The 17,516-nt window shown below is 49.5% G+C and overlaps 1 protein-coding gene across 2 annotated transcripts in view; it reads right to left on the bottom strand.

The window, feature by feature from the left end:
* EEF2K (eukaryotic elongation factor 2 kinase) overlaps window positions 1-17,516 on the bottom strand; it is a 60,547-nt gene that overhangs the window by 18,125 nt on the left and 24,906 nt on the right. The window contains exons 3-12 of one of the 2 annotated variants that reach the window (XM_022588574.3): window positions 16,002-16,102; window positions 12,624-12,684; window positions 11,272-11,309; window positions 10,723-10,894; window positions 7,029-7,178; window positions 6,665-6,797; window positions 6,278-6,405; window positions 5,363-5,564; window positions 3,483-3,550; window positions 267-344 (exon numbers count right to left, since the gene is read on the bottom strand). In XM_022588574.3, the coding sequence (XP_022444282.1) occupies window positions 267-344; window positions 3,483-3,550; window positions 5,363-5,564; window positions 6,278-6,405; window positions 6,665-6,797; window positions 7,029-7,178; window positions 10,723-10,894; window positions 11,272-11,309; window positions 12,624-12,684; window positions 16,002-16,102 (1,131 nt within the window). The other variant, XM_089896041.1, reaches the window with a different exon arrangement.

A 17,516-nucleotide genomic window follows, 5' to 3' on the forward strand; every position in this document is an offset into this window, starting at 1 on the left:
CAGAGGTCCAGCTTCACTGTAAGATGTGTCCGCCATATTCAACCTTGTGTCTAATCCCCCATGCTTGTCCCCTTACTAAACTTACTACTCCACATTACCCTGTTTTATCTTCTGCCCTGCATTTATCTTTATCTGAAATGATTTATTTATTAATTTACTTTATGCTCTTACCACCCATTCACATTCCCCCCTCCGCCCCAGCTCTCTATCCTCCTGGACAACTAGGCAACAGGGGACTCTGTTCTCATTTCCTTGGGGTTCCTTACATGTTCTCTGGGCTCTGGGTCGTCCAGCTCACTCCGTTTCTCACTGGGGTATCCGCTGTCTCCACTGTTCTCAGAGTCCTGTGGAGAAAAGATGGCCCTAGGGTCTCAGTGGTCCTCTGAGTACCTGGTGGTGGTGATATCTGGAATCCCAGCCATTTGCTTGCTCTCCTTTGTCCCATCATCCCACAACATTCTCTTCCTCCTACCCTTGCTGGTTGGGTGACAAGGGAGCGGTAAAAAAATAGTGGCGAAGAATGTTGGCTCTGGAGCCAGACTGCCTAGGCTCAAATCCGAGCTTTGTAACTCACCAGCTATGACTCTGGATAGCTGCTCAGCCTCTCTGAGCTTTGGTTTCCCTAGCTATGGGGATTCATTATAGCTACCTACATCAAGCGGCTGTGAGGATGCAATGAGATGTCACACTCAGAGTGTGGATCGTAGTAAGTGCCATTGTTAAGAGTGACTCACCCATTTCACAGGCAGAAAAACAAAGCCTGGCTTAAAGGATATGACCCATGGATAAAAATGCAGCACTGGAGACGCAGACCTACTAGAGAATGGACTTGAGGACACGGGGAGGGGGAAGGGTATGCTGGGACAAAGTGAGAGAATGGCATGGACATATATACACTACCAAATGAAAAACCGATAGCTAGTGGGAAGCAGCCACATGGCATAGGGAGATCAGCTCGGTGCTTTGTGACCACCTAGAGGAGTGGGATAGGGAGGGTGGGAGGCAGGGAGACGCAAGAGGGAGGAGATATGGGGACATATGTATATGTATGTATAGCTGATTCACTTTGTTATAAAGCAGAAACTAACACCATTGTAAAGCAATTAGACTCCAATAAAGATGTTTAAAAAAAAATGCAGCACTGGGAACAATTATTTACTACAACTAAGCCCTCTGCCAAAACCGCACACATCACCTGGGCATATGTTTTATTCTTCTAGATCTGAGTTCTGTTGTGAAAAGGAACCTGGTATAATTTAGAATCTCTAAAACTTCAGTCATTTGTCTACCAACGTTGAGCTCTGGCCATATCCGCATGTCACCTGCATCACTGTTCAGCTAAAACTTCTATTTTTTTCCTCCTTCATTCCACTGAGAAACATTTCAAACACACAAATAAGAACAGAGAATCCTAAAATGAACTCCTGTGCACCTGTTGCCAAGTTTTGTCAACTCTTAACACTAGGCCTTAGTTACTTTAGATCTTTTATTTCTAAAAGGAATTAAAACATTGCTGTTAAAATTTAGACCTCTTATGAGTCCCCTCCGCATCCCATTCTCTTCCTCCTCCAGATAAAACTCTTCTCATGAATTCATACTTCTCTTTTATTATTTTTCTTTAAATAAACCATTTTATTTTACTTAAGTCAATATATATATATATATATTTTTTTTTTTTTTGCTGTACGCGGGCCTCTCACTGTTGTGGCCTCTCCTGTTGCGGAGCACAGGCTCCGGACGCGCAGGCTCAGCGGCCATGGCTCACGGGCCCAGCCGCTCCGCGGCATGTGGGATCTTCCCGGACCGGGGCACGAACCCGCGTCCCCTGCATCGGCAGGCGGACTCTCAACCACTGCACCACCAGGGAAGCCTTTAAGTCAATATATTTTTAAAAGAAGCTTGGTATCACTACCATAAATGTAAAACCTGGATCAGTCTCCTAGACAGATGGGCGCCATGGAACATACACAATGGAATCCTTGGCCTCTGGTCTGGCCAGGATCCACTCCACCCAAAGGAGATGCGTTATTCTAAAAAGGCCCCTGCCCTGGTTTCGAGAAGCACCACAGGCTTCCTACTGCCCTCCCCCAGGTCTTTGTTCTGTGTGAGCCAAACAGCTGTTCTTTTTTTTTTTAACTATTTCAATTTTTTAAATTGAGGTATAATTTACAGACAACCAAACTGAAGTGTTCAGTGTGCTGAGTGAAAGGCTTTTTTTGAAACTGGATCACAGGCTGTACCTAAAAGCTCCGAGCAGCCCCCTCCTCGCACCCACCCTCTGCATGACCTTGGGCCCCGCGTCCCACCCTTGGGAACCACTCCCAAGCCGGGCAACAGAGAGCCTCACTGAAACCCCAGCTCTGCAGTCCCCAGGTCAGACCCTGGGCAAGGCAGCTAACCCCTCCAAACCTCAGTGTCCTCATCTGAGAAATGGTGGAGAACAGAAGCAAAGCGCAGCAGCACAGAGGGTGGGTTCGAGGCCAGATGGCCTGGGTTTGAACGCTGGCTCCATCACTGAGTGACCATGAGCAAGTGGCTTACCTTTCTGTGCCTCAGTTTCCCCATCTCTAAATCAGGGATAATGAGGGCACTGTCTAAGCTGAGGGGACAGGTGGGAGGGAGACTTTTCACCTTGTAATTTTCTGAATCTTCTCCTTTTCAACCTACGCTGAAATTCTAAAATTCATCCTAGCTCTAAAGTAAAACATAAAACCTATTCTAAAAGGAATGGAAACTATTATCTACTTATCTCATAAGTTGTTGTGAGGATTAGATGAGAATTATCTACCAAGCTCTTAAAGCAGTGTCTGCCCGCAGTGATGATTCCATATGTGTCAGCTACTCCTATTTTTTGTTCCCACTCAATAACTCTGCAAAGCCGTCAGGAGCCAAGTTGAACCTTTGGAGCTGACAGTGCCGCTTAAGACGCTGTGGCCTGTGCGAGTGTGACGTGTCTGTGAAGTCTGTTTAAAACGTTCTAATGAATTTTTAATTTGACACCATAATCTATGTTTGTCTGAATGCAAAGATGTCATCTACAGCTTCTTACTGCTAGTCACACAGAGGCTGCAGGAAACCTGTTCTGCTTCTCCAAGCTGTGAGCATCACAGCTACCTCTGCTATAAGTTACACATCGGAGACCCAGCGTAGCCCCCTGTCCCCCAAGATAGCTCGGCCACACGTTGTGCGGCCAAACCCAACCCAGGGCCAAGCCCAGCATGTACCAGAAGGTTGCATTATTGCTGACTCAGATTCTCTCTGCTTTAACCACCTCCAGGAACTGGAATAGACCCAGCTCTTCCCAGGCAAAATGCTGCCCTGGGTAGGAGGCTGGGATTCCCTCCCCGCTGTGCGCCTGTATCCTGCTGCCAGTGTCCGGAGCAGACCAGCGTTACCCACCTCTGAGTCTGAGGTCTCAACCTCAGTTCCCGGGGGAGGGAGGCCCCTCCTCCCCGCCCTGGTCCTCCACCCCCTCTACTCACCCGGTGGTTGTCCAGAGGGTCGTGGTCTCGGGGTGCCAAGTTATCGAGGTCGCTGAACACAGGCCAATCTGAGCAGGGAGAAAATGGAGGAAGGCACCAGCTCCATCGCTGCAACAGTTCGCAAGACCCACCTACAGCCTACAGCCGCCACCAAGCCTTTTTTATTTTAAATTTATAAAGTACAAAAATGGGTGAAGAATGTATGTTGTCAGCACCTGGGGGGACACAATTCTTCCTCGAGAACTTACCCAGAGTCTCTACTCGCCAGCTGTGGGGTCCTGAGCGAGCAGCTTAACAGGTGTGCCTCCTTGGGGTTGTCATAATGTAAATACAATTGTGTCATGTATTGATAAGCACCATGTGCTTGACCTATGGTCAAACCTCAGTGAGGTGCAGTTGTGAAGGAAGGAAAGCCATTTGTATATTTGGGGCCCAATGAGTAGCTACAAATGGGAGAAGCCTTAGATGGCTTAAAAACCGACCATCCCAGTCTTTATCTCCTGTCCTAAGCTGCCACTAGCCAAATCTGGCTTGTCTCCTATTCTCATATGGTTAAGAATGCTTTTTACATTTTTAAATGGTTGAAAAAAGTCAAAAGGAGAATAATATTTTGTGATATGTGAAAATTATATGAAATTTAAAATTCAGTGTCCGTAGAGTTTTACTGGAACACAGCCGCGTCTATTTGTTTTAAGTATCGTCAGTGGCTGTGTTTATGCCGCAAGTGCAGAGACCACATGGCCTACAAAGTCTAAAATATTTATTACTCTCTGGCCTTTTAAGAAAAGGTTTGTCAACTCTTGCTTCAGACTATTCCCCAGGCCTTTCAGTGGTGATTTACAGGCTTCTTTAATATCTGACATTAAAATCCTCCTCTCCTGCTTCCCTGGGGCCTCCTCCAGCTGAATAAATGGCCCCATCATCCTGCCAGTTCTTCAGATCAAAACCGTGGAGTCAGCCTTGCCTCCCCTCTTTCCTGCAGACCCCGCGTCCATATCACGAGCAAACTCTGTCACTTCAACTTCGGAAATAATGATGCCCATTTTTCTCCTTTGACCTGTTCATATGATGTTAATTGGTTTCTGAACACTGAACAACTTTCAGGTTCCTGCAAAAACCCTATTTGGCTGTGACAGACTATTCTTTTAAGGTACTAGTCTTTTTTTCTCCCCCCGATCAGGGATTGAACCCACGCCCCCTACAGTGGAAGTGAGGAGGCCTAACCACTGGATCGCCGGGGAATTCTCTAATATACTAGTTTTTATTTGTTAATACTTTATTTAGAATTTTTGCCTTGTATATCTATTTATTTATTTATTTTTAAATTTTAAATTTATTTTTGGCTGCATTGGGTCCTCGTTGCTGTGCGCGGGCTCGCGGGTTCTAGAGCGCAGGCTCAGTAGTTGTGGCTCGCGGGCTCTAGAGTGCAGGCTCAGTAGTTGTGGCGCACGGGCTTGGCTGCTCCACAGCATGTGGGATCTTCCCAGGCCAGGGCTCGAACCCGTGTCCCCTGCATTGGCAGGCAGACTCCCAACCACGACAACCCCAGGGAAGCCCTGCCTTGTATATTTATACCTGAGGTTGGGATATGGTTTTCTTTTTTGGTGTTTTGTCAAATTTTGGTATAAAAGTTTTCGCTAATTTCATAAACCACTCTGAAAAATGTTACCTTGTTTTCTACAACAAAGACTTTTTACAGCATGTGGATGACTGCATCTTAAAAGTTTATTAAAAAGAACTCACCCGTAAAACCATCTGGGCCCTCAATCTTTTTGGTTGGCATGTCTGATTTTCTAACATAAGTGAAAGCCAGTTTAGCCCTGTTTTACCTGTGCTCGTCCCCTCCAATCACAATGCCCAGGGGCCAAACCATCACTCACGAAGGTGGTCCAGTTTCTGGCTGTGCGGCGTGGCAGAAGATGGCGAGGAAGGGAGAGAGTCAAAGGTTATGTCACTCATGTTCTCATCTCCAGAGTTCTCTGAGAGGCGAAGGAGCAGGGGGGGCCGGCTCCCCGAGAGGGTCCTCACCCGGGGGCTCCCGCACTTTTCCTCTGTCCCCCTCAAGATGGTCTGCGCTGATTGCTGGAGAATTAACAGGGACACGCACGTCACACAGGCACCCTCTGGGAAAGTGGGGCTCTTCCTGTTGCCTATTGTTCCCTCAAAACCTGAGGCCCTTTCAGCCACAGCACCCACCTGTGCCTATTAAGGGACTGGCAGAAAACCTAAAACGAATCAGTGGGGGCTTAACCCAAAGGCCTCTAAGAAGGGGCATCCGGAACAGGAGCTCAGAGGGCCAGCATTCCCAGAAGCGCTGCCCACGCTTTACAGCCCTGAGCTGGGGGATACATTCCAGAATCCCAAGCTGCTCTTTGACAATATTGTCTTATATCTGGTCCATGCAGTGGGCGTGGTGATGGGGGCACATCCTGGACACGGCGAGGTACTCAGTGAGCCAGGTCCAAGTCTAGTCCAGCCGTTTGCCAACACATCACACGAGCCACATCCCACACACCCCACTTACTATCTGTGCCTACCTGGCCCCTCACTCTGGGCAAAAACGGGCCTGTATCAAGCAGACCCCAGTTCCCCTATTAGTGGGGATATGCAGGAGGGCTGCGTGCATTGGTTCAAGAGGGACGAGGGACACAGACAGGACTAAGAGTCTTCCGGCCCCAGTACTCCTGAATTAAGCATTGCAAGGCCTGAGCCACCAGCACACAGAAAACACAGTTTGCGGGTCCTGGCAGCAGACGGGCCCTGCCAGTCCGAGCAGGTGCACGCTGGGTACCCACCAGTAGCTTGATGTTCTGAGTCACCGCGTCCCTCTCTCTTGGGGAGAGGTCGAAAGGAGCGAGGCCCATGCTCTTGCAAATCCGGTTGCAGGCATGAGAGTGGAAGAAGAGAGCCATCCCGCGGACACCTGCGGACACAACAGAGCAGGGGTTCTGGAGCACTGCTCTGCTTTGGGGTGGGGGCAGGACGGTACTGAGCGCCCTAAATGCGGCAGGGGCAGGTGTAAAACATGCTAAACTGGCAGGAGCCAGAGGCCCCAGGCTCCCACCTCCACAATCTTGGGGCGCCCCATATATCACCTCGGCCTGCTTTCTTGGGTGAACAAAGAGCCCGGAGATTTTGTGGGGAGTGTGGTCTCCGTGGACACGCTGGCTTTCCCTGCCTACCTAGGTTGCCATCTCCAAAGTCAGTGCCCCTCTCGGTGTGGATCTGTGGGTCGGTGTAGAGGTCACCCACACCCTGGACGTCCACCACAATCAGCTGGTGGCCGGAACGCTCAAAAGTGAAGTGGCTGAAGGCCTGTGGGGTGACATGAAAGAAAAGGTGACCACAAGAGACCAGGCTGTGGGCTGCACAAACACCGGAAGGCACTGCTCTGAGAGGTTTCAACACCCCACCTCTGCCCATGTCGGGGGCCTTTATCTGCAGGGAGGAGTTGTACAGAGGCAAAGACAAAGGAAGGAGCCCTGCCTAATTCGGAGGGACCCGAGGTCTGCTGAGACGGGGCACGGGCGTCTGCAGGGGCCTCACCTGCGGTGTCAGGCGCATGTTGTCATCGCGGACGAAGCCTGAGTTGGAGTTGTACTTGATGTACTTGCCCTCGATGTAGTGCTCTAGGTGGAAGAGAGGCTGGCCCAGCCTTTCCTTCAGCTCTATGATGCACATCTGCATGATGTCCACCTGGCGGGAAGGTGGGAGGGGGGGTCAGAGGGAGGGCCCAGCGGAACCCTCCTCTGATAAGAGGCTGGAGCAGAAAGGCTGAAACTGCTGACTGTCCCCAGAATCCATTCCCCTTTTCCTTTGAGAATGAAAACCCCTGCTACGGCCTCAATGTATCTCCCCAAATTTCATAGGTTGAAATCTCAACCCTCAAAGGTGATGGTATTAGGAGGTGGGGCCTTTGGGAGGTGATACGGTCATGAGAGAGAAGCCCTCATGAATGGGATTAGTGCCCTTATAAAAGAGACCCCATAGGGCTTCCCTGGTGGCGCAGTGGTTGAGAGTCCGCCTGCCGATGCAGGGGACACGGGTTCGTGCCCCGGTCCGGGAAGATGCCACGTGCCGCGGAGTGGCTGGGCCCGTGAGCCATGGCCGCTGAGCCTGCGCGTCCGGAGCCTGTGCTCCGCAATGGGAGAGGCCACAACAGTGAGAGGCCCGCGTACCGCAAAAAAAAAAAAAAAAAAAAGAGAGAGAGAGAGAGACCCCATAGAGCTCCCTCACTCTGTCCACCACGTGAGGACACAGCAAGAAGATTCCAGCTATGAACGAGGAAGAGGGCCCTCACCAGAACGTGACCATGCTGGCACCTTGATCTTGGACTTAACAAATTTCTGTGGTTTTTGAGTTACCCATTCTATGGTGTTTTGTTACAGCAGCCCAAATGGACTATGACAACCCTCCACCCCTGAGCTTTAACAGGATGCACAGCCATTCGGTAGGGATGGCATCGCTTGGCTTCCCTTGGATGCTAAGTGTGGCCATGTGACTAAGCCTGGCCAATAGGAAGCAAGCAGCAGTGATGATGCAACTCCAGCCTGCCCTCTCCTTCTCTGGCCTTCCTGAGGCTGTAAGGTGGACATCTGCCAGTGAGCCAGATCTGACCATGTAGTCCAGGGCAACTCCCGGCAGGTGGCAGAGCAACAAGACAGAAGGAACGAGGCCTCTGGATGACTTGAGGAGGCAAAGCACCAGCCCACCCTGAGACCCCACCAAAGCGGGATTGTTAGATGAGACAAAAGGAAACCATTTCGAGTTAGCACACAACTGTGGGTCTGTCCGTTAAGCAACTCAACCTGTGCCTTATGCTAACACAGTGAATTTGCGCAAGTTATTTCACCAATCTGTACCTGAGTCTCCTCACCTGTGGAACAGGTAAGAGGATGAAATCTGTTGGCACACGGAAGAGGCAGTCAACGTTTGCCGATGCCATTATTATCAGCAGACACAATTCTAGAGTGATACATACCAAACCGTAAGAGTGGTTCTTTCCCTGCAAAGGGGACTTACAGGGAACTCAGACATTCCTTGCTAAATTTTGCACCAATTATATGTTTAACTTTGTACTCAGAAGAAAACATGTAAGTACTGAGTATGTTTGTAAAGCAGAGCAGGGAAAACCTGAAACTCTAACTCGTTATCTATTACACAAGATCATACCCACGGCAGCCTGTTCCCTTGACGCCATCCACAACAGGAGCCAGGCCTGGGTTTCCCAAGGAAATGACCACCCAGGAAACTGCTTGGCTGAGTCACCAGACAAGCAGACAACAACTGCAGAGGCCAAAGGGGCCCAGAGCCGAGAGCTGAGAACCACCCCAAATGTGGCCTCAGTTTTGAGAACCAGACAGAGGGGAAGGAGCGGCTGGTTCCCAGAGGGTTCCTGTTCCAAAAGCTGGCTCCATTTCTACCAGGAAGCCTGCTGCAGGGCCACCTGCTTGAGCAGAAGGCAACTGGGTGAGGGTCAGTGGCAAGGATACATCCTCAAGGGGACAGCCAGGTCCTCCTCAAACAACCACATTCCTCTCCGTTCATCAGTTCAACCACGTTATTATTCACTGAGCACCTAGGCACTCGGACAGAGTTGAACAAGACAGATAAAATCCCTGCCCTCGGGGGAGAGAAGCAACTGAAATATTAACTACATGAATAAGACCCTTTCAGACGGTGCCAACTGCTCTGAAAAAAAAGAAACCAAAACAAAGTGACATGACAGAGGGTGCAGCGGTGGGTTCCTTCATTTAGGATGGTCTAGCACAGCCTAGCTGAGGAGGTGACATGAGCTGAGACCTGAACCGTGAGCAGGATTGAGGAGATGCAGTGAGGCAGCCTTGCAGGAACAGTCAGTGCAAAGGTCCTGAGGCAGAAACAAGCTTAGGGAGGAAGGAAAAAGTGGCCAGGCCTGAGTGTACTGAATTACTAAAGAGGACACAATCCCCGAGGGTGGGGGTGTGGCTTTTTGCATCCACACCAAGGACACTTAATCAAGGGCTCTGCAAACAGTAGGCACTCAATAAATTCTGCTGGCTACCTGGAAGTGTGGCTCTCCTAGGCACTCAGAAGATGGTACCTTAGAGCTAGCAGGTGCACAAACAGTAGGAGAGCTGAGCTGTGAATTTAAGTAGGGCAGAGGCCCGGGGTGCTATTTCCTCAAATGCCTGCAGGCAACAGGAAGTTCTGCTTGGCTTCAGGTCACCAATACCCTGGGGGCTCAAGTGAAGAAGCCAAGAGCAGGGGCTTGGAAAGCCTGGATTTGAGCCCTGGCTCCATCCCTGCCCATTTGGGCAAGACACTTAACCCCTTTGTGCCCTAGGTTCCCCAGGGGCAGATAAGGAAGGAATCCATTCCCCACTCCCTCTCCTGCTTTTCCTTGGGAGCCACCAATCTCAGTCCACCTAGTCTGGGTGGAAGAACCCATATTGCTGGTGGGTACAAGGCTCAGGCCTGCCTAATCTGCATATTCCCACACCCTGGCCATCGTGATTGGCTCAGCGATAGGCACCTGACCTCATCAAGCCAATGAAACCCATGGGACTTCCCTGACAGTCCAGTGGTTATAAGACTCCGTGCTTCCACCAAAGGCAACGCGGGTTTGAACCCTGGTTGGGGAACTAAGACCCCACATGCCGTGCGGTATGGCCAAGAAAAGAAAAAGAAAAAAAAAAAAAAAAAAAGAAACGCAGTTTTGAGACTCATTGAAACTTGCGGGAAAACATGTCATTCCATCAAGGTTGCCGAGAAACGGAAAGGGAGCCTGCAGCCCCTGGGACTAACGTCACTACGAGTTGAAAAGCCGCTGGAGAGTGATGCCAGCACAGAACGCTGAGACCAGAGCTGGAGGGAGGTTCCCAGCGACTTCAGTTTGGTCCTGGATCTAGCTACACCTGTAGCCAGCACTCTTTCTCAGTTATAGGAGGCAATAAATTCCCTTTTTGGATTAAGCCCGTTTGAGTGGGCTTCTGTTATTTGCAAGCAAAAATCCTGACTAACAGATCCCATCTGTAAATGGAATAAAAACGTTCCAATCTCAAACAACCTCAGACCTCTGTTTTCAGAAATAAATAACTCTTAGCATGTAGAGTACTTGACATATCAGGCTCCATACATGATGGTTGCTATTAGCTGCTGCTAAGATGGTGAAAAAGGAAGCCTGTGACAGGCACCTCCATCGTCCTCATCTCCAGATACGTCCTGGTGTTGGAGAGCGGCAGATAGGGGTGCCACACACCTGCTTAGGGGGCTTGTGCCGATTATACTCCTCTCCCCAGAGCTTGGCTTCCATCTGTAGACGCACATCCTCAAAGTACACGTCCCTGTCCGCGGACTCGATGTAGCGCTTTGCCACGTAGTTGGAGGCCCCCTTCCACTGCTGAGCGTGCAGGAAGTTGGAAAGCTTCTTCCTGAGGGGAGAGGCATCAGGGGGTCCGCCTGGGTGTTCTGGATCCCAGCCCTAGTCCCCAGGACGGGAAGACCCTGCCTGACCCGGCTGGCTAGAGCCAGGAACAAAATGCAAGAGGTGGGAGGGGCTTCCTCACCCCACAGCATCCTTCAAAGGGCTGCGAAGGGGGCTTAAGGGACATACTTCCTGTTCTCCTCCAGCCCATCCCCACAGCCGGTCCCAACGTGTGGTCCAACGGAGACCAGATGGAGAGGAGCTTGGGCCACAAGAAGAGAAGCCACTGTCTCCATTTCTTGACTGGAAATGTCACAGTGCCCCTGCTCTCAGGAGCCTGAGGGAGTCTGGGCAGGGCCCCGAGAGGCAGGCTGAGTCACTTACGTCCTGAAGCACTCCCTCATTGCTCCCCGGCCGAAGGGCTGAAAGACATCACACAGCGGGTTATCAGTCCCCACACCCCACCCAGAGGCTACCCTGAGCCAGGAGGAGATTTTCCCCTTGGACGTCACCCACCAAATCAATGCCCTGGACCTCATCTCAACCCTAAAATCCCTGGGCCCTCCTTCCTTTACTGCAGCACCAAGGCCTCATAGAACTTCCAGCCTGGAGGCTGCAGGACTGGTGAGACCACCCTATTCCCCATCCTAGCTGAGCAGAAGACTCCTCAGGGGGTGAAGATATTATGCGGGTGACGGGGTGGGGGTAGAGACAGTACATGTCAAAGGATGTTTTTCGTAGCCCTGTCTGTAACAGAAAAAAAGCAAAACCACCCAAATGTCCACCGACAGTATAATGGATCGATCAATCAGGTCTATTTGCTTGACAAAATATTATACAGCAATGAGAATGAACAAATGACAGTTCTAGAAAAAACATGTACAAAACCTCATGGACAAAATGTTGAGCTATACATATACGGTATGGTTCCATTTATACGGAGTACAAAAAGAGGCAAAACCAATCTCGGGTGATAGAATTCAGGGTAGTGCTTACCCTTGGGGGTAAAGGAGGAGTAAGTGGGGCTGAGAGGGGCTTCTGGGGGTGCCGGTGATATTCTGTGTCTTGATCTGGGTGCTAGTTATACACATGTTCACTTGGTGAAACTCATCAAGCTACACACTTTTCTGAGTGTGTGATACACTACAAAATGTTTCACAGATCGATCCTGCCCCTTACTATGCAGGAAGTTCTCTACTTTCTAGTTGATTCCTTTTTCTTGCAACCCACTGAGTTCACCTCGTTAGATGAAAAGTAATAGGTGGTGACCTGCAAGTTTTGAAAACGGATATACACATTCACAGTTCACTGATTTTCAATAAGAGTGTCAAGAAGAATCTTTTGATATATATGATTAATACATGAAATGCCCAGAATAGGTAAATATACAGAGACAGAAGATAAATTAGTGGTTGCCCATGGCTGGGGCAGATAAGGGAATTGGAGACTGACTGCTAACGGGTAGGTACGGGGTTTCTTCTAGAGATGGTGAAAATGTTCTGGGACTGATCGTGGTGATGGTTGCATAACTCTGAGTATACTAAAGACCACTGAACTGTACACTTTAAATGGGTATGGGGTATGGTGTGTGAATTATATCTCAATAAAGCTGTTGTAAAAAATAAAATAAATACACAGTACTATAAAGAATCCCCCAAAGTTAAAAAAGTAAAATAAAGTGGGTGTGGAGGAGAGGAAGCAATCCCTGATCACACTGGGCTCGAGACTCTGCTCACCTGAGACGCCATCTTGATCAGAACTTCATCCTCCAGCCACTCCCCGGTGACAGCGTTGTACCTGCAGAGACCAGAACCCACCCCAGGGTGCAGCGTCCATTACCTGATCCTGTCACTCACTAGCTGAAGGCAGAAGACTTTTCTGGGCTGCCCAATGCCCTCGGGATCAAATCTGCTCTCGACCCACAGGCCCAGCTGACCTCCTGGGTTGGGTCTGTGGACACTCCCCCTCCCTCCCAGGTCCCCGCCACACTGGCCTCCTTCCCCTTCGTCAAAGACAGCTATTCCCTCTCCACCAGCTTAGCTGTGCAGCGGGAGGGCTTGCTCCCTACCTATCTGGCTCCCCCACCGGACTGTAACTCCACAAAGGCAGGCCAGTGAACAGGACCTGGTACAGGGGAGGCTTAATAAACGCATGTTGGATGAACAGTTGAATAAGTAAATATCCTTGTTATAACTGGCCTAGATAATGAATGGTGTGTCCCAGGATGGGAGGAGGCCACATCCTCGGTCTTGCCGGTGTGAGGCCCAGCCCAGGTCCCGGTGCAGGCAGCGCTGGGGGGAGGGTCCTGCCTCTGAGTCCAACCAGGAAAGGGGCTGCTGGATACACACCCAAGGCAGAGAGGGATGGAGAGGATTCCAGAACATTTTCATCTCTCTTTTCCCAGGGATCCTCTTTCCCAGAGCAAATCTGCCCCTAGGCCTGGCTGGGCCTTAACAGGTTTGCCTGGTAGGAAGCTCCTTGGCTCAGTAAATCCCTAAAATCTTAAACCTCCCCCAGGGCTGAGGTGTTCTTAGCTCTAGCAGATGCCTCCCTGGCCCTCCCTCAGGGGCGACAGACTCCAGAACCTCCCAGCTCGTGGGAACAGCCTTTTCAGAGCCTGAAAAACAAGCAGAGGCCTGGCGGTTAACCCACCCCAGGCCCAGGGTGGGGAGGAAGGCTTGTCAGAGCCACACACCTGCTGGCACCAGCCCATGGCAGTACTGTGCTCAATAATAAATAACAGCAATCATTGTTATTACTACTATGTAGAGGCCAAGGTAAAGGAAGTAGTCTTCCCTCACTTCCAAACAGACTGAAAGCTGAGAGGCGCCCAGAAGTTGGGGGAGGGCAGAGACATGCAACACTGGAAGGGTCTTAACTGTCCTTCACAATCACTAACCTTACAGAGGACAGAGCTGCTCTAAGTTCACTGAGCATACACTGTGTGCTGAGCCTCCATCAACCGTCACTCAGCCCTGTGAGATCCGTACAAATATTGTGCCCACTTTCCAGATGGGGAAACCAAGGTTCAGAGAGGTGAAAAAACCTTCCTGAGAGCCAAGATTCAAACCCAGGTCGGTTTCAAACAGAACCTTGCTCTTAACCAGCCTGGGTACAACCCACGTGAACAGGAAATCTGTCCCAGTAAAGGGCTGGCTTGCAGCAGAGCTCTTTAAGAACCAGCAATAGAGGTGGAAGCCTCCAATTTAGAAATCTCTGGACATTCTGGCCATCAGTGCCTGACCTCCCTCTGCTGGCAGCCAAGGCAGGTGAAATCAGCTACTATGGTTAAGAAATAAACACAATTCGGCACAGCCCCTGGTCCCCAGCCCCCAAGGAGCTCAGGGACACACAGAACCAGCCCAGCACGTGAGTCCTGCTTTTCCAAGGGCCTCCCTGGTAGCCTGGTGTCCTCAGCCTGGAGGCCAGATGTCACCGACCAGCCACCACGCTGCGTTTATAGGCAGGAAGGAACAGAGTCTGCAACCTGGCCTTCTGGGGCCCCGACGATGCTGACCTCAGCTGCCGGCACAGACCCCAGAGCCCACTAGGAGGTCAGCCTCCGAAATGCGCAAAGGTGCACACTAGGTTCTAACCCATCTCCTCACAAGGTGGGAGCAGGAACACATTGCAGAAAGGTGGAGAGGGCTCCACTGTTTCTGCCTGCCTAGCAACTGCTCCCCTTTCTTCTGGTAACAGCACCCCAATTTTCCTTTGGAAAACCACCATCCTCCATTTTCAGAACATACGGACTGGGTGAAGCTGATCCCCCAGCACCTTCTTGCTTGTGGTATGTGATCTAGACCTGGCCAGTGAGAGCAAAGCTCCTGGCACAATGACTGGTTCAGTAACCGGCCTATAACCAAGGCCAGGCCAATGAGATTCAAATGTGGGACTTTTGTTTTTAAAAAAATCGAGAAAGAGAGATCCTTTCCCACTGAGTGAGATGAAATGTGGGGCTCCTAGGAGCCATGTGTGCCACTGATGTAAGACAGTCTATCTGGGGTCAGAGCCAAAAGCATCCTTGGAGCATCTGGGACTAGCCATACATGAAGCCCACGTAGATGAGTCAACCATTCCTTTCTATGCTTAAGTCACTGAGAATTGGGTTTCTGTCACTTGCATTTGAAAAAGAGTCCTGACTAATTCACAGACACTGATCTGAGTCAGAAAGTTATCTTATTAACTACCTGGGTGACCCTGTTCAAACCTCTCTCTCCACTGGGGCAACGGAGGGAACTCACAGGGTTCACCTGGATGAGTCAGAGCTGGAGGGATCTACAGAGGTCACAGGACAGGCCCCAGGGCAGATCCATGAGTCTTCTAAAATTATGAGTCAAATTAGACATGTGCGTGCAACTTTCTGAGATGGCTTCATCAGATTCTCAAAGGAGTGCCGAAGGCTTGACGCAACTACTCCAGACTTTATTTAATGAGTAAATACACATAGAGTGCGTAAACAGTACCTCGCAGATGGAAAATTCATAAATAAGGACCCTATCATCATCACCATAGCCCTCCTTATTATTATGTTGGTGGTAGCGTTTTGTTGTTTTTATTTTTCTTCCTGAAACCCCCTGAAAACACTCTTCCTTCCTTCTGCCTTTTCAAATAGGAAATCTAGACCCTCCCAGCTCTGTTTTGTGAATCTTCCTGGGGCCAAGGCACTGAAAGGCTGGTCTGCTTTCTTTCCCTTTGATAGCAATTGTGGGGTCATGTGTTGAGATGATGGAGCCACAAGACAAAAGTAGCCTGGATCCCTGAGATGCCCTGAAGAGTTACTCAACTCTCACCCAATTTCGTATGAGCAAGAAATGCACCTTTGTTGCATAAAGTCCTTGGGGTATTTGTACTTGCAGCATAGCTCAGCCTAGCCTGTAGAATACACACTTTACAGGATTAAATACACACTGTAAGGATTAAATGAGATCATGCACAATGCCTTAAGCATGTGTAAATACTCAAATACTGGCTGATATTATTATCATTATACTCCCTTTTCCTTGATCTCCAAGGGTGCTTAAGCCTCACTGATTTTAAGCAGAAGGAGGACCCAAACCCCAAGGACTCCTTGTGGACTGGGGTCATATAGTGTCTGTAGACAAGGTACTGACCTGTGACGTGTGGCACATTCCGTGGCAATGTCCTCCAGGTGGAACTCGGCCCAGGGGTCAGGCATGTGCTTGGCCTTCTCGATTGCATGCTTCCAAGCTTCCTGCAGAAGCAAAGGGGAGTGTTAGGTCCAGACCAGGGGCTTCTGGGACAGTGCAGGGCAGCTCCTCTCACCCTGTGATTTCCCAGTGTCTCCGACCTCTGGGGAGGCAGACGGCATCAGTCAGAGAGAATCACTCCCATCTATTATCCCTGTAGGAACATAGTTCCCAAAAGACCTCACATGGGCACAGCTCACATGGGCCCAGTTTTCCCACCGCCAGAAGTGACCTGTCTTAACTACAAAACCGAAGAAGAAACACAATATGTATAGAAAACACATACTGCTTCACTTGTTATCAAAAAGTTGAGAATGAAAATAAGATGATATTCCCCCATCCCGCCTTGTTCAGACTGGCAAACATTTTAACAGCTGGTAATGACGAGTCTGACCAGGATTGGGGCAACAGGTGTTCTCACGTACTGTCCGTGGGTATAAACCTCTTCTAAAGGCAATCTGGCAATGTACTAAAATGGAAAAACTGTATTCCTTTATTTTGACCCAGCAAATCTACATCTAGGAATGTATCCTCTAGAAATACAAACATAAGTGTGCAAACATACGTGTACAAGAGGTATCACTGTGATTGTGCAAAACTGAATTCATCCCAAACGTCTGTGGGGAGTCTTTGATTCTATTCATTTAAAATGCTAAACCGCCTTATGGTGGGAATTCTGGACTCTATCAGGCCCAATGTCACCTTTTCATAAATATTGTATAAATCATAAATACACCCCATTTTACTGCCCTAAGTGAAATTCATAGACAATTTAACCTTCTTAAACTCAAGAGTATATCAAACTATGCAAAAGATATGTTGCCTTTACATTAACAAAGTGCTAAGTTCTCAGTTAATTATGAACAGATTCCCATGAGATGTTCCAAGGTCCTGGGGGTGCCGGACAATTCCTTGTGCAGATCTGCTCTGCCCGTTGCAGGTTCAGCATCCCTGCCTTCCACCCATTTGGTGCCTCAGTGCCTTCCATTGTTGTGCTGCCCAAAAACATGTCCCCAAACGTTCAAACCCTGTTAAGAACAGGGCTTCAAGGGTACTAACTGGGAAAGATGACCAAGGCACGTTATGGAGAGAACATGCTGATTCTCAACAGCATCATAGTACAACCCCAGTTTTTTGTTTTAAGAAGCTCATTTGGGACTTCCCTGGTGGTCCAGTGGCTAAGACTCCACGCTCCCAATGCAGGAGGCCCAGGTTCGATCCCTGGTCAGGGAACTAGATCCCACATGCCACAACTAAGAGTTCACATGCCACAACAAAGATCCCGAGTGCTGCAACGAAGATCCGCACAGCCAAATAAATAAATATTAAAAAAAAAAAAGCAGCTCATTTTACTGTTTTTATAATCCCAAGGTGGACTCCTTTCTTGTCCCCTCCAAACAAACACTCCGACTCTCACAC

Source organism: Delphinapterus leucas, chromosome 15 (assembly GCF_059928025.1).
Source record: "Delphinapterus leucas isolate spDelLeu-1000000601 "Yukka" chromosome 15, BTC_Dleu_Yukka2, whole genome shotgun sequence".
Classification (NCBI taxonomy): Eukaryota; Metazoa; Chordata; class Mammalia; order Artiodactyla; family Monodontidae; genus Delphinapterus; species Delphinapterus leucas.